The following is a 15,213-nucleotide window of genomic DNA, read 5'->3' on the forward strand; positions in this document are numbered from 1 at the left end:
CCAAACGAGGTCTCTAGTTTTAGTCACACAAACTTGACTTTTTCGTGGACCCTGACAAACCTAGAATTGCCATGAAATTTCTAACGAGCAATCTGACATTCTCTTTCGCTTAAATACGGTAGCATAGCCAGTAAACAGTAAACACTCTCGTGTTTGTGAAATGCGCTGTTTAATTATGAGAGAATGATAAACTTTGAGGATGAGCTAAAAAGTTGAATTTTTGAGAGCTTAATGCAGCCGCCGCGAGAGAGCTGGGCCTTCGAAAAACTGTTCCCTCAATAGTATAGAAAGTGCAGCGCGCGCCTGTCACACTCTCGTGTTTGTGAAATGCGCTGTTTAATTATGAGAGAATGATAAACTTTGAGGATGAGCTAAAAAGTTGAATTTTTGAGAGCTTAATGCAGCCGCCGCGAGAGAGCTGGGCCTTAGAAAAACTGTTCCCTCAATAGTATAGAAAGTGCAGCGCGCGCCTGTCACACTCTCGTGTTTGTGAAATGCGCTGTTTAATTATGAGAGAATGATAAACTTTGAGGATGAGCTAAAAAGTTGAATTTTTGAGGGCTTGATGCGGCCGCCGCGAGAGGGCTGGGCCTTAGAAAAACTGTTCCCTCGATAGACTAGAATGAATAATGTATGGCGTGCGGCTGGGAGAATCTGGAGTTTGTGAAAGGCGGTGTTTAACTATGAGAGAATCATAAAGTTTGATCAGAGTTAATAGAGGGAACGGGAAGTGGTTATGAAAGCCGGAGAAGTTCAAACGGTAAGAAGAATGGGAGCCCTCTGAGGTTGAAGGTAGAAGTCACATTCAAAACAAGATGGCGCTTGCTATGGGGAGACGATTTGGAAGTTATTTTAGACATTTTAGAAGGCGATGAAAGAGTCAATCAGCAGTTTGTAGCAGCAGTTAAGCAGCATGTAAGTTGCGATTGTGTTAATTGAGGTGTCTAATTTCTTTCTACCGACCCAAAACGTTCGCTCGGAGATATATTCGGGGTATGGCAAGTTACTGAGTCGAGTCAGCCTTTTAAAAATGTTACAGCCCCAAAAATTGGACTTAGATATACATGTCCTAGCTGCAATGACTGATCAGGGTTTTTCTGTAGAAGCTACACTGAATGTCTGGTTTAATATGAGAAGTACTTGCTGGAAACAGCTCACATGGAATTTTTTAGCTGGTTGTAGCAATATGTTGCACGAATCGTAATTTTTCTTTGTTTGTTGTAGGTCCAGCAACATGAAATGATCTGCAAAGCATGCAAAATCTGATTTCAAGTAATAGAACCGTGGTGGGCTATGGTCAATTACAGAGCCAGCTCCAAGAGTGGTTTCACTAGGAATTGAAACTGTTACAATAACTCTCAAAGCTACTAGTGATAGTGATGGATTGATCATAACTGATCAAGGATGTATTGCATGGCACGATTACTTTGTGTGTGTACGGATATGCTCACAATTCTCCTTCCCAAAGGATGTGAGTGAGAAAAACAAGATCGAAATGAAGCACACGACAGAGGGGAAGTGTCTTTGCAAGGAAATTAGTCAGAGTTGCTAATGAAATGAACAAGGGAAGCAAAGTGAAAGTTCTCCATTTCTATTTCACTTACTTTTGTGAACAACAAATAGCAAAGTTGTTTACAACATTATTAAAAGAAGCTAGTTTCTAATGTTTAGTTCCAAACAATGTGACAATGCCAAATGAAAACTTTCCCATGTGAATGTGGAACTTGGTGTAAATACGATCATAGCTTGTTTGAATGGAATTTGGAGGATTATGGAAAACTACTTATGAATTATTTCATTCTAAAAGCGTGTGTTAACCATTGTGTTAATCACTGTTTGATTGTGAAAAAGTGGTCTGTCATTTCATACTGGCATTTGTGGATGGCGTGCCAATGTTCTTCTCAATTTCACATTAAAAAAAAAAAAAAAAAACACACTTCCTATGCTTTCTGTCCTCTTACATTTGTTGTAGGACTGCAGAAGCAAGGCTACAACCCAATTGGCATTGTGTAGTTCCAGAAAATGTTCATACTCCGCTTAAAGAGAGGGTTGAAAATTCTTGGGAATGGGGGGAATCTCAAAGGCCAAAAGCCTCAAGGAAATGTATGAACCTTCATTGCAATTTCCAGAGTGTTGGGAGGGGGTCTTAAGAAAAGTCCCTTCTGTGGGGGGGAGGTATGGATAATATTTATAGAAGTACATAGGGCAAAAAAATTCCAACCTCCCAAACGAGGTCTCTAGTTTTAGTCACACAAACTTGACTTTTTCGTGGACCCTGACAAACCTAGAATTGCCATGAAATTTCTAACGAGCAATCTGACATTCTCTTTCGCTTAAATACGGTAGCATAGCCAGGATATTTAGAAATTCCTGTAAAGAGTCGTGCTACTACACAGCATTTTTACAGTTTGACTTTTTTTGGGCATGGCCACTTGGCATCGGTAAGCTGTTCCCAAGATTTCTTCCCATCTTTCCTTCCTTTGGTATTGCCACTCTGACATGAAATGGATCTCTCCATTCTAATGGTGTTACTATTGTAACCAAACTGATGAAGAACTGAAACCTGTAACAAAATGTTGATGATTGATATGGATGATTTAATAACATATGACTTGGAATCATTTGAGTAAGGAGATCTTTAGATTTAATGTTTGAGTTTGGATTTTCTGATTTCAGTATGACTCTTTTTCATAGATTTGAATGCAATTGCGCTCTGCAATTTTCCAAAAATAATATGTCCAAATCTATTTGCGAAAAAAAAAAAAAAAAAAAAAAAATAGAAGAAGAGAAGAAAACACCTGTAGATATCAAAAACCCAACCCTTAGAGCAACAATTTAAGATACACACACACACACACACACAGTGGTTGTTTTCGTTGTAAAACAAGATTTAATGGAGTGGCTTCAGTTTACAAGCGTCCTCCTGAAATAAAACTAGTAGTAGTAGTAGAATCTTTATTTATACACGATAACAATTCAAGGTAAAAGGCTTGTGGGCTCGTGTACTTAACAAAATAGTATCTAGCCAACTTATGATTATACTGAGACACATTTCAAACTAAATAAGAAGCTACACTACAATAAAACATTCAATTTCCTCTCAAACTTAAAAGTACTTGTAATCAGTTGATCTATTCCTAGCCGTCGAACCTGATGAACTGGTAAAAAGTAAAGCTTGTGAAGTGATTGTTTCTCCTGAGATTCTTAAGGGCGAAACTACCTACATTTTTGACAAGATGGTTAACATAGCTAACATAGTACCGAACCTCTATATGCTAAAGAGTCCTAGACCGGCGATCGGTCGCGCCGGTGAGTGACGAACAGAACATGACAGCGAGAACGAGGAAGGAAGGAAGGAAGGAAGGAAGAAAAACAAACTAACCCTAACACAATTGAAAAATCTGAACGCGTGCAAAGTCCAAGTCATTCGCAGGCGCAGTCACTGCCATTTAGAATAGGACACTTTTCAGGTTTGGAGAGAGGGGGTCAGAAAGTCCTTCCAGGAAGAATCGTCGGGCAACCTCTTACGGATGGCTTCCAGAGCCAGCAGTTTGGCCTGTCGACCGCGTTGGGCGATGACCGTGTTTGCTACCCTCCGCAGCTGTTCCCAGAAGGCCGCTCGACCACTGGACAATTGAACGCAGAGCAGCTGGGGCACCAGCAGGGCTAGCTCCCCGATGCGTCGGATGCACTGCAACCTATTTCTTTCCACTTCTAAAAGGGAGCACAGCAAGGCCTTTACAGACTGCTTCCTCGTAGTTTTCTGGCCGGGGGGCAATGACTTGGGGACTGCCAGCTCGTAGAGTTGGTGGACGGCCACCGCACTGGCCAGCAGTCGGCTGAAGAGGGCGCCCTTGCTAGTGGAGCTCCTAGCGAGGAGATGGCAGAGATCCAGGTGGCGAGCAAACACCCTGCAGACGGGACATGGTGGTTGTCGCCGACAGGGGTCTGCTGGCTCCATCTGCGGCCAAAATCGACCGGCCTTCAGGGCACAGCTCTCCTCTGGGCAGTCACAGGCAGCGGCGCAAATGACAAAGAGGCTTGCCATCTTCTCGGCCACCATTTGACGGTGCGCGTCTGCGACTCGCTGGCTGGTGGCCTCTTGCACTGCCTCCGGATCTTCTTTCCAAGCGCGTCCTCCTGCATTTGCCGCTGTGCTGGCCATGGCAGTTTGTAGTTCCTGTTGGGACAGACAACAAGAAGGGGAAACAAGATTGACGATATACATCACCAGTGCGCCAGGAGGCACACAAATGATCCAACAGGGTTTAACAGTGATGATCTGATCGGTGATCACGAATGTAAGTTTACCTCTTGGCGAAGTGGCTGGTGGTCTCTGAAGAAGTTTGACACGGCCTGCCACGTTTCCTCGTCGGGGAAATCCTCCATTCGGAGACCCGGCACCGACGAGTGCCTCAGGCCCCAGCGATCCTCTGCCTCTGCTTGCGCTGTCTGCCCTTCGCCTTGGCCTGTGGTCGTCGCTCCTGCTCCAGCTGTCATTTAAAAAGTGAAAAAAAAAAAAATAATAATAATAATAAAATAAAATAAAATAAATAAATAGATAAATAGATAAATAGATAAATAAATTAATAAATAAATAATGTGAACAGAAAAAAAAAAAAAAAAACCGAACAAAACAGACAATCAAACAAAAGGCAGCAGTTGGTTAACGCGGTTGCTTTTCAGCCTTATCATTACCTGGTTGTCCGCCCTCAGGCAGCGCCCTTTCTTCCGTGCGCGTCGCCTTGGTTCTAGCACCGCCTACAGAGGAAGCCCTTCTCTTCTTTCTTCTGGCAAGGCCGGCGACAGCCGTGGAGGTGGTGGCTTCTGCTGCCCTTTCGGCCCCACCGCCGTCCCCTTCGGACGAGGAGTCACTCTGCTGCCCAGGTTGGCTAGCTAGCCGCGCGAGCAGATCGCAGAGCAGTCTGTCCGTCTCTCGGGAGGACTGGCGTTGCGCAGTGCCGTCGCTGGACGACTTGCCGATTTCCCGCATGACGCTTTGCGGACACTCTATCAGGGGTTCGTCGGCGTCGTCGTCTTCCTCGTTGCTAGGGCTGGATCCCTCCGCGGCTGACGACTCGTCGCCCTCTCTCCAAGCTGGGTTCAGGTTGGAGTGAAGCGTTTCTAAGGTCTCCGGCGATAGGGCTTCAAAGGTGCCGAAGCTCACGCCGTACTCCACCATGGCGGACGCAAGGTACTGCGGACAGAATGTTCCGCTCTGATATCTGATGGCCGCGTACCTGAGGTTTAGGAGTCGCGCCCTGCTGAGACCTGAGCCCGCGGTGGTTGCCCGACTTACCAAGCAGGCCACGTCGCACACAGCCAGTCGCCTCAACGTCAAATTACTGGCTTTCGCCGACACTGTTATGTTGCCCGGTAGAAAACCCCCGTGGTCTTGCGTAACGAGCTTCCTGGGAAAGCCGTGCGTGTATTCTGGGCTGGCCAGGGACCAGGGAGGTGCATTCCAGACCATGATATTTCCAAACCTACATGGAGACGAAGGATTACCAAACAAGAATTGAGGAAAGAAATGGATTGATTCATTTACTTAAGTATTTCTACAAAGTACACGAAAAACAGAGACACAAAACTGAAAGAGAAACCGAAAAAAAAAAAAAAAAAAAAAAAAAAACTGAAACAAAAAACTAAGCATCCTATTGCCCCTCCATTCCCTAGATCTAATACGCTCACGCAAAAAGGAGGCAAAAACTAGAATCTAAGAGCTACAAACCGAGTGGGTTTGTAGCTCCGACGACATTTAGGACAGATTATTTTAAAAGTGCGATAATGTTCGCCATCAAAGACATGTAAGAGTCTTTTAAAGTCAAAATCCTGAAGCTCGCCCCTAAAAGAGCCAAGGGGCTCTGACTGCCTAGCATCAACTGGAATATGTTTCATATGTTTGTTGTTAACTGGAATATTGTTCCACAAAAGGAATCATTCTAGTCGAGTCAAAGTCTCTGCAAGTAGATGCTTTGCTCATATTTGGTTTAATTCAGGGGAAAAGCTGAGCATCCTTCCTAGGCGAGTCTGACTGGCCGGTAACAGGTGATAAAAAATGATCCAAAGGTCCGGCGGGCTAGATCTATCTGTCCACGAAGTCATTTAAAGAAGAGAAAAAAATAGGAGATCTAAATACTCCGACCATTAGCCAAGGGGTAAGAGTTTAAGCCTAACGCGGAAATCAAATCCAATCATATGAAAATGAAAAAAAAACCAGCGACCTACCTGTCCAAGCGAACCAGGTTTAAATTGCTGTCTAAAGGCGCTTGTCTGCTAGTTAGGGCTTCGGTCAACTTTGCCCCGTCACGTCGGAAAAGTTCCCACTTGTTCAGGTCTCTGAGTAGATGTTTGCGACGGGGAGACTTCTGGGTTGGATCAGACGGAGAGGGCAAAGGAAGCGTGTCTTTCCACCCAATCTCTAGGCTGCGTGTGCAGTAACTTATTGCGCTGGCTGCGTCTTCGAAGGTAAGTGCGTTGGAGACCCTCTCCTCATCAGAGTCGCGAGGCACTATGTGTCTTGGCAGCGTCAGACTGTCCAGCAAGAACAAATCAAAGTTGAAGGCTAGAGGCCTGTCCGGGGATTCTGCGAATGCCAAGGGAAAGTATGGCTGTACAGTCTCCGCGTCCCTTTGGACGGAAAGTGCCTCCTGTTTTCGGTAAAAGGACTGACTGCTCTCCTCTACAAGTTCCTCTTCTGGCACTAAAAATGTCCTGTCCCCGGGCGTCTGCACGTCTTCCTCATCATCGTGGTCGTCAGCTCTGTCGGCGCAAAAACCTCCTATTAGACCATTACCCTACGGCTACCAAAAGAGAAAAGGGAAAAAAATGGGCCAAGTAGAGGAGCGATTTGACCCACCTCCTACCACCTTCTGCTGCAGCCTCTGTGTCAAGCAACTGTCTGAAAATCCAAGACAGACACACTTTTTGTTTGTTGTTTTTTGTTTTACACAAGTAACAATGGGAATAGATACAGATTGTGGCCATTTCCAGAACGTACCGAGTGCGCGCGACAAAATTGTACACCAAAGATATATCGCAGATCCTGGGTTACTAAAAACAAACAGAAAACATGAGGATCCTACCTTGCTCCAGCGCCACTGGTTTTTCGACTTCTCTGGTTTTTCCTACACAGAACAAGATACGCGATCGTGTTAAGTTGTCTAGGCTCGTTCCAAATGCATTTGAAATCACGGTGAAATGAACTAGCTACGCCTGCTGCCCCAAGAAGTGAAACCATAGGTTAAGAAGGCATAATCGGCGGTTTGACCAGAATATCCGAGTTCACGTCGAATGCCTTACAAAAGTCAAGTAAGCTATCTTTCTCAAAAGTTTCAGCGTAATAGTGGAATTCTCTCTGAACTCTGTCATGAAAACAGAGAACAGATTTCACGGCTTTACCCTGGTTCCACGTGTCATCATCATTTAGTTGATATCATTTACCTTCTTGGTGGACTCTTGTCGTCTCTGCCACTACCGTCACTCTCTTGCGAGGATCTACGAGAATAATGAGAATCATAATAATAATAATAATAATAATAATAATAATAATAATAATAATAACAATAAAAGGGCTCTAGATTTGCCATTCACCTTTCTCTTTTCTGTATAGTTTTAGATATGCTTTTACTTATCAGATTATTAGACTTTGAATCTGTTCAGATTTGACTCCGTTATCTATAGTTTTCCAGACGCTTTGAAAGAAAAAAAAAAAAGGTGCAGATGTGAGCCGAAAGTGAGTTCTTTTTCATCGTTTTATTCGCTGTTAATATTTTGTATTGCAGAAGATTTGATGGAAATTATTGCTATATAATAGTAAGGGAAATAATAAGGAATCATAGTAAGGCATAATGATAAGGAATAACAGCAAGGCAATGAGAAAGCTATTTCTGGGAATCATAGCTAAAGCCAGGAATACTGAGCCAAGAAGTGTTCAGCATTATTATCATAGCTATCATTATTATGAACCGAGGTGTGTATGCACTCGCTTTTCTTAAATTTTTATCAGACATTTCAATGTATTTTTCGATTTTTAAGCATTTTATCGGAATAATAATAGTTATAAAACAAAAACAAGACAAAACAAAACGGAAACAAAACAAAAGAAAAACCAACAGTTTTTTCGCCCAATGTAAAAGCAAAATAATTATAGTGATCGCTTGAGGCTTTCAGTCGGAATTCGCCAAGTAAATATTTCGCTGTTAGATTCGCTCCGACGAACGAAGGGCTAACGCTCGAAAGGTCAGCTTTTATAATCGTAACGGTGGCCAATTTACCATTTCAACTTTGTTGATATGTTCAAATTATTTCCTTACCCCCACCGACGCAGCCCCAAACATTTTCTTTAGAAACTATCGGCCTTTATTCATTTGGCTGTTAGGTTTGAGACGAGTTTTTTCGAAGTGTCACCAGATAGCCATTTTATAGTATGGCCACGATCGCATCTTTCGATGGTGAACTAGCTAGAAAACCAAAATAATATTTAGAGTCGCTTGACCTTGCTAAAGAAACATTTAATACTATCAAGAGGCTTGAAAGATCGAAGCTTTCAGTGAAAATTCGGTGAGATTTTCTGACTGCCGGGCATTTAGTCTATTTAAGACCATTCCCGGCTGCCGGGCATATGTATATAGCCACAGCGAGTTCCGAGTGGAAACAAACAAACAATTCCTCTTGGAAGTGTTACAAGATGCTACAGCGATTTCTACTATTGAAAACAATACTAAATAATGCTTCCCCTACCGAAATAATTCCTGCGAATCTCGTTCCTCGTTCGCTGGACTCGAACTCTTGGATGAAAAATAATCGGAGATCGCAGCTTTCCGGCTCATTTTTAGAGGTTCTCGCTGCGGCTTCAAGTACGTTTCTTTAATATGTATTTATTTTTATTTTGCCAGGGGACACTTATATATAACGGGGGCACCTTACGTCAAATTTCCCAAAATAGATCTTGCCTTACTTTGTTTACCTATTGACGTCAATTTTCTCCAAATAGACGTCCCAAAAAAGCCTCTTGACGTCATTCGAGGATTTTCCCCACGTAGCTATTTTGGTGTTTTGGCCGAGCGAACACTGGAACTTGCCTCGACGGGGCAAGTTCCAGTGCTCCGGCGGCTGCCTGTGCATTCTCGGTGCTCGAATGACTTGGACGGTCGAACAATATCGTATTAAATAATAATTGAACAATATGGTATTAAACCGACAATTTCTTTTGATCGATCCAGCCCAAAAGAGTCTCCCTTTGTTTACATAGCCCTCCTACGCAGCCCCTAGGCCGAGATGATGAAGGAAAGCTTCGATTGGACGGCAGATGGCCAAAGCAGTTTCCCATTACCCTTCGAGATCATACGTCAAAATCTAACCAAAATACCTGCAAAAATAAGCACTTTTCCGTGAAGAGAAAGCAAGAATATTTTACCGACAAAAGAAATTCCTGTAAAGAGTGTACAAATCAAGTTGAGACGACAAGTGACTTCCTTCAAGCATCTAAAGAGTGTACAGATCCGAAATGAAGCTGACAATTCACTTCTTTCTTCAAGCAAAGAGTCCTTGAGATGAGCCTTTTTTTTTCTTTTCGTTTCGTTCAGTTTCTCCACAAAACAATGCTTCCTTTTTCGGTCAATGAGCAAAATCGCCAAGCTGATCAAATGAAATTTCTCACAATCTACTACCTAAGGCTTTTCTCAATGTCTTGGCACATACCAGTCGTGGGTAATTGAAGTACTGGGCTAGCATGAAAAGTCCAGCTTATTATATGAGTCAGGTCAGATCAGAACGACCATTTTAATACATGCTGTTCTTTGTAAATGATGACATCTTCATGTAAGAGAGTTGGTTCTAAGAGAGAGCGGTTGTTATTTCTTTTGAAAGAAGGCAAAGATTCCGAACGACAACCCTTTGAGCCCCCCCCATACCCACTTACAAATTCTCCCTAGTGATCTTTCCATTACCTTCTTCACAGAATTTGATACAATACCCAAACACTTTTCCTGAGCTGATCACTTTAGGAAATCTCATAACTTTCTCTTCTCATCTAGTGATATTGTGGGGGGAAGACTGACTGTGATCACTTTTGTGACTTGAAACCCAAATAAGACAGCACAAAACCAACCCCAGGCCTGAGAAGTGCAATTTATCATCTCAGTCAGGTCAGAGGGAATTGAAGCCTTTGCATCTATTTAAGGGGACTCATGTCCTATTGTTTATGTACAAGTACTTTGTACAGATCTTTAAAGGAAACGAGGAAGGCAGTTATTTTATTCAGTCTCTTCTTTCTTGGCTGGTTTTAATCGGGGTAGGGTTTTCTGCCTGAACCATTTTAATGGATGCTGTCCTTTGTAAATGATGACATCTTCATGGAAGAGAGAGTTGGTTTAAGAGAGTGGTTGAAATCTCATAACTTGTTCTTCTGATGATCCATTCATAGGGGAGAGAACTGATTTTGATCACCCCCACAAGTGCAATATCAATTGAGAAAACTGCTAGAGGTCTAAGTCCACCAAACTGCTCTTTTTTTAAGTTTCTCATGCCCCATTTTCCCAAAGCACATTAATGTAGACATGCTTAGAAAGGTCTCTGCAAGAGGAACACTTTGATATGTATAAAACTCTTTAACTCCTTCATGGGCATGCTCAGCGGAAGAGGTCGAAAACGAGGGGAGGTCCACCAAAGTGGTTTTTCCTTAAGTTTGTCAAGCTTCATCTCACCAAACCACACTAAAGTAGTCCTGGTTGGGAAGATCTCTGCCAGAGGAACACTTTCATATGTATAAAACTCAATAGGTTAAGAAACCCCTTAAGATACAGCAGTTAGTTAGGGTTGCAATCTAGGGCTAGGCTTAGGCTAGGGGTTAGGGTTGCAATCTAGGGCTAGGGGTTAGGGTTGCAATCTAGGGCTAGGGGTTAGGGTTAGCATCTTCACGTCTAGGGGAATCGCCCTAGAATTAACTCAGTCCTGCCCAAATCTGGCATGAAACTTCCCAAGGCTGGAGGGTTAGCTAACCTGTAATGTGCATTCGAGCATATGCACATGCAATTTGGAATATGCAGGTCCTGCGCTTTTCCTGAGGTGATCATTTCATGAAATCTCATAACTTTTTGCATCTCATGTAGGGATTATTGATCACTTTTGTGACTCGAAAGGGTTGAAGAAACCCCGAAACAGAAGAGCACGAAAGCAAGCAAAAGAATACCTATCCCCCTCTCCCTATCACAATCTTATATGGATAGACCAGCCAACTTCACAGTGACCATCGGTCCCCTGCACCTCCAGTCAAATAGCTATAGTGCTCCATGTAAGGGAATCCAAGATCTTTCTCAGTGGGACTTGATAAATCCAGCACTTCTCAGACCCCCTCACATGGGACAAAGAAGCTATTGTTTTGAAAGCTGTCAGCATTTTGGCATTTCTTTAAAATCAAGCAAACCAATACCAGCTGAGAATATGTAAACACATCGATTTATTTCCTCACAAGACACAACACAATCACTTCAACAACTCACACGTGACAAATGCTATATTCCTTCGCAAACGCTGCCGACACCACTACTTTTGTTTTTCCAAGGGAAACTGTTCATAGAAAGCGATTTTTAAAAGTGAACCGTCTACGAGACAAGCACAAGACTGAATAAATGTCTCTGCAGCCTTGGAGCCAAGTATGAAATACTGGGGTCCCACTCAATTCAAATTGCATACACGTGTGCATGTTGCAGGTCAAAATTCAATTTTCAATTCAGACTCAATTTTTTTTCTTCTTTTTTTTTTTCAACTTCCAAAGATATTTTTTTGGCGATACAAAATGCCCTTCTTAAAATCCAATCAAATGGCCTGTGAGAACAGCGTGCATGTTGCAGGTCAACATTGCATCGGAGTGAATTTTTTTTTTTTCCAGACCTGGGTTGATTCTCAATTTCATTTGTCTCCTAGCCCTAATTATTCGAGAGGAAAATCGAGAATCAACCCAACTTGAAAAAAATTCAAATTGTGACCCATAACACACATCACAACCATCACGTCAACAAAACGGCAACACTTTAAAATGGCATGAGATGGATGATCAAGTAACAAAATGAATGTTTGTAGCAATGACACGAAAAAGAGTTGTAGTTCTTCAGTGGACTGAAGATATCCTAATCTGCAAAGACGACCTTGTGTATTTGACGGGGGGAAGTGCACAGTTGATACAACCCCGGTCGATTCTTTGGCGCTTTCACAGTAACAGGCACTAGGCTGTCAACACTCTCCCTCCACTGTCCACTGCCGTGTTGCAGTCTGTAAAAGTTCTTTGAAACGTTCTTGTACCAGAGAAGAGAAACCTCACCTTCTTGACCAAGGGAATGGATCTGTCCTATCAAAACCTTTGGGCAGTTAAGCCGGCTATCCTCTTCCACTACTGCCACAAAGTCACCGGGTTTGAAAGGGCAGTCATCGGAACTCTGCGGTTGTGCTTGGCCACCGTCGGATCCGTCGTCCAGACGGTCCTCTGCGTAGTCTCTGGCCAGGTCGACAGCAAGCCTCTTTCGGTCATTGGCGGTGCGGCGGTCGTATGTCCGCTGAGCCTGTTGCCGTGAATGTCTGAGCGCGGCCGCCAATGACGCCTTCAGGGCATCTGTGCAGTCCCTGTGAAATGGAAATCTGGTTTTAGAGATGGCTACATTGACAACACTGAATTTAGTGGGTACTGGTCCAAGTGTAAGTTGCATGTTTAAGTTGAGTTTTCATCTTAAGTGTTTGTTTTGTTTTGGTTGCCTGTGGAATGAATGGCCTTAGTACAAGAGAAAATTATAAATTCAATTACAATATTAAGGTCGGGACACGCACAGAGTTAAACTAGAAATAATTAAGACTAAAGGAAATTTGCAAGTCATGAAAAAAAATAAATAAATAAATAAAAAAAAAATAAATAAACAAATATATATATATATATATATATATATATATATATTGAGGGCCTCCCACAATATATACTTCGCTCTACTTCTATGTATTGAGCACTGTTCTACGAAAATCAAGTCACACTAAATACATATATATATATATATATATGTATAAATTATAAAAGAGCCTAGAGCAACAAATAAATCACAGTAATAGCTATGAAGAAACTGATTACTCTGGTCAAAGCAGAAGACCAGGGTGACATTAATATTGGCACAGTAATTCATTTTTAATTTCTTTTTTTTTTTTTTAAATTTACTGAAAGGGGTTGACTTTATATCTTGCCCAAGAGAGTCCCAGACCTTTGGTCCTTAAAGCGAATATGAAAAATACCATAGTTTGTGCTAGCTCGAGGCAGGTAATAAGATTGATTTGCTGCACTTCGTGTATTGTAGTTGTGGATACTAAGTACTGAATTAAAGAAGCCATCGAGATAAAAACTCCAATTTTCTTAACAATATCTCATGACTGATGGTATCAAACGCCTTACTGACATCTAAGAATATACCGCAAGAAAAATGCCTGTCAATTGCCCATCAATTGCCCTTTGAAATCTATCAACAACACCAAGTGTAGTGTGATGAGTGGACTGCTAAGCCCTAAAACCAAGTTCATTTTCAAAGAACACTTTTTTTTCCTTTTCAAGGAAATCAACTAATCTATTGCATGCAAGTTTTTCAAGGAATTTATTAAAAACAGACATCAAGCAGATTGGTTGATAATTGGATAGACAAGTGTGGGATCCCTTTTTATAGACTGGAATCACATTTGCTAATTTTAAATTGGCCGGCATTACAACCGGTCTCAAAGGAGGTATTGAACAAGATTTGGTCTTGAAATATCTTTTATAAAATTTACTTTTTTTACTCGAATGGATATTTTGAAATCCTTGGGTTATCCATGGCTTTGACTGAAATTTTGATTCTTTCTTAGGTAAGGTAAGGTCAAGACTTTATCTAACGAGGGTTAACACGAAATAGCCGAGGCTAATAAACTTGCGGCCCTCTAGATAATAAATAATGAGTTCTTAAAGAATTGTTAAATGAAATTGTATGTTTATGTTCTGAGGGCCAAAAGTTGAGGCTATCTGCTGTTGCGATCATTAAATAAAGGCATGACTTATTTGCTGAATTGTATAGTAGTAAAAAAAAAAATGGCCACTTACTCTCTACCATATGACCAGGTAATGAATGCAGATCGAAGCATGTTGATTGTCACCGATTTTCCAGTGAGGCTGCGAAACAAACTTTTCATGTGCGCAGAGAATGCGGGTCCTGAAAAGCTTTCACCCTTCCTGTTCTACAAGGTGCAAGTAAAAAGAAAACATTCATGAATGGACAATGAACAGAAATGAACTATAACCAGTTTTAATTCACAATAATAATTATAGTAATAGTAATAATAATAATAATAATAATAACAATAATAATAATAACCAGTTCTACCATTTTTTAAGACAAATGTTTGCAATTTTCAAACCACACCTCCCCAGTGGGCAAATCACTCGATCTTTTCCTCAAGACTGAAAATGACATTGAACTTGTAAAAAAAAAAAAAAACAAACAGTACTGTATGTAGTGGTCAAGCTTTTGCTTTTCTGAGACCCCCTCATGCTGTCCATACCACCATCAGGTTGACACACTGAGTAGAATTAATTTCCAATCCCAGGCACCCCTATGAGGGTGGTTAAGAAATCCCAAGGACCCCTACGAGGGTGCTTAAGAAATCCCATGGACCCCTATGAGGGTGGTTAAGAAATCCCATTGACCCCTATGAGGGTGCTAACCTAGGTCTCTGCAGGTGAATCAAGAAAATGTAGTGCTAGGGTTTAGGGTTAGGTTTCAAGGGTAAGACATTTGAGAGATTCACCCTTTGAAAGGGTAAGACATTTGAAAGATTCACCCTTAGAAGGGGGAGACATTTGATAGACTCACCCTTTGAAGGGTGAGACATTTGAAATATTCACCCATTTGAAGGGTAAGACATTTGAAAGATTCACCCTTACAAGGGTAAGCAATTTGAAAGATTCACCCTTAGAAGCGTGAGACATTTGAAAAATTCACCCTTTGAAGGGTTAGCAATTTGAAAGATTCTGAAAGATTCCCTCTTTGACGAGTGAGCAATTTGAAAGATTTAACCGGGTTTCTGAAAGATTCCCTCTTTGAAGAGTGAGCAATTTGAAAGATTTAACCGGGTTTTAGGAGTTTAGGGCTAGGGTTAGGGTTAGGGTTAGGGTTAGGGTTAGGGGTTAGGGTTAGGGTTAAGGGTTAGGGTTAG

General features: G+C 41.9%; 2 protein-coding genes and 1 long non-coding RNA gene across 3 annotated transcripts; 1 reads left to right on the top strand and 2 right to left on the bottom strand.

Annotated features, from left to right (window-relative positions):
• The first annotated feature begins 769 nt into the window (after positions 1 to 769).
• LOC148715986 (uncharacterized) lies at positions 770 to 2,626 on the top strand. Its single transcript, XR_015995726.1, has 2 exons — positions 770 to 915; positions 1,225 to 2,626. It is a non-coding gene; the product is annotated as an uncharacterized LOC148715986 (long non-coding RNA).
• Positions 2,627 to 3,426: 800 nt separating this feature from the next.
• Positions 3,427 to 6,710, bottom strand: LOC148715987 (uncharacterized). The gene is made up of 4 exons (XM_088746189.1): positions 6,229 to 6,710; positions 4,699 to 5,486; positions 4,312 to 4,493; positions 3,427 to 4,180 (listed from the first exon to the last, which is right to left on the bottom strand). The coding sequence occupies exons 2-4, from the start codon at positions 5,471 to 5,473 to the stop codon at positions 3,467 to 3,469; spliced, it is 1,671 nt and encodes a 556-aa protein (XP_088602315.1). The 5' UTR covers positions 5,474 to 5,486; positions 6,229 to 6,710; the 3' UTR covers positions 3,427 to 3,466.
• Positions 6,711 to 11,435: 4,725 nt separating this feature from the next.
• Positions 11,436 to 14,694, bottom strand: LOC148715988 (uncharacterized). Its single transcript, XM_088746191.1, has 2 exons — positions 14,102 to 14,694; positions 11,436 to 12,618 (listed from the first exon to the last, which is right to left on the bottom strand). The coding sequence occupies exons 1-2, from the start codon at positions 14,188 to 14,190 to the stop codon at positions 12,129 to 12,131; spliced, it is 579 nt and encodes a 192-aa protein (XP_088602317.1). The 5' UTR covers positions 14,191 to 14,694; the 3' UTR covers positions 11,436 to 12,128.
• Positions 14,695 to 15,213: the final 519 nt, after the last annotated feature.

The sequence above is a fragment of the Stylophora pistillata genome, unplaced genomic scaffold (assembly GCF_964205215.1).
Source record: "Stylophora pistillata unplaced genomic scaffold, jaStyPist1.2 SCAFFOLD_144, whole genome shotgun sequence".
Classification (NCBI taxonomy): domain Eukaryota; kingdom Metazoa; phylum Cnidaria; class Anthozoa; order Scleractinia; family Pocilloporidae; genus Stylophora; species Stylophora pistillata.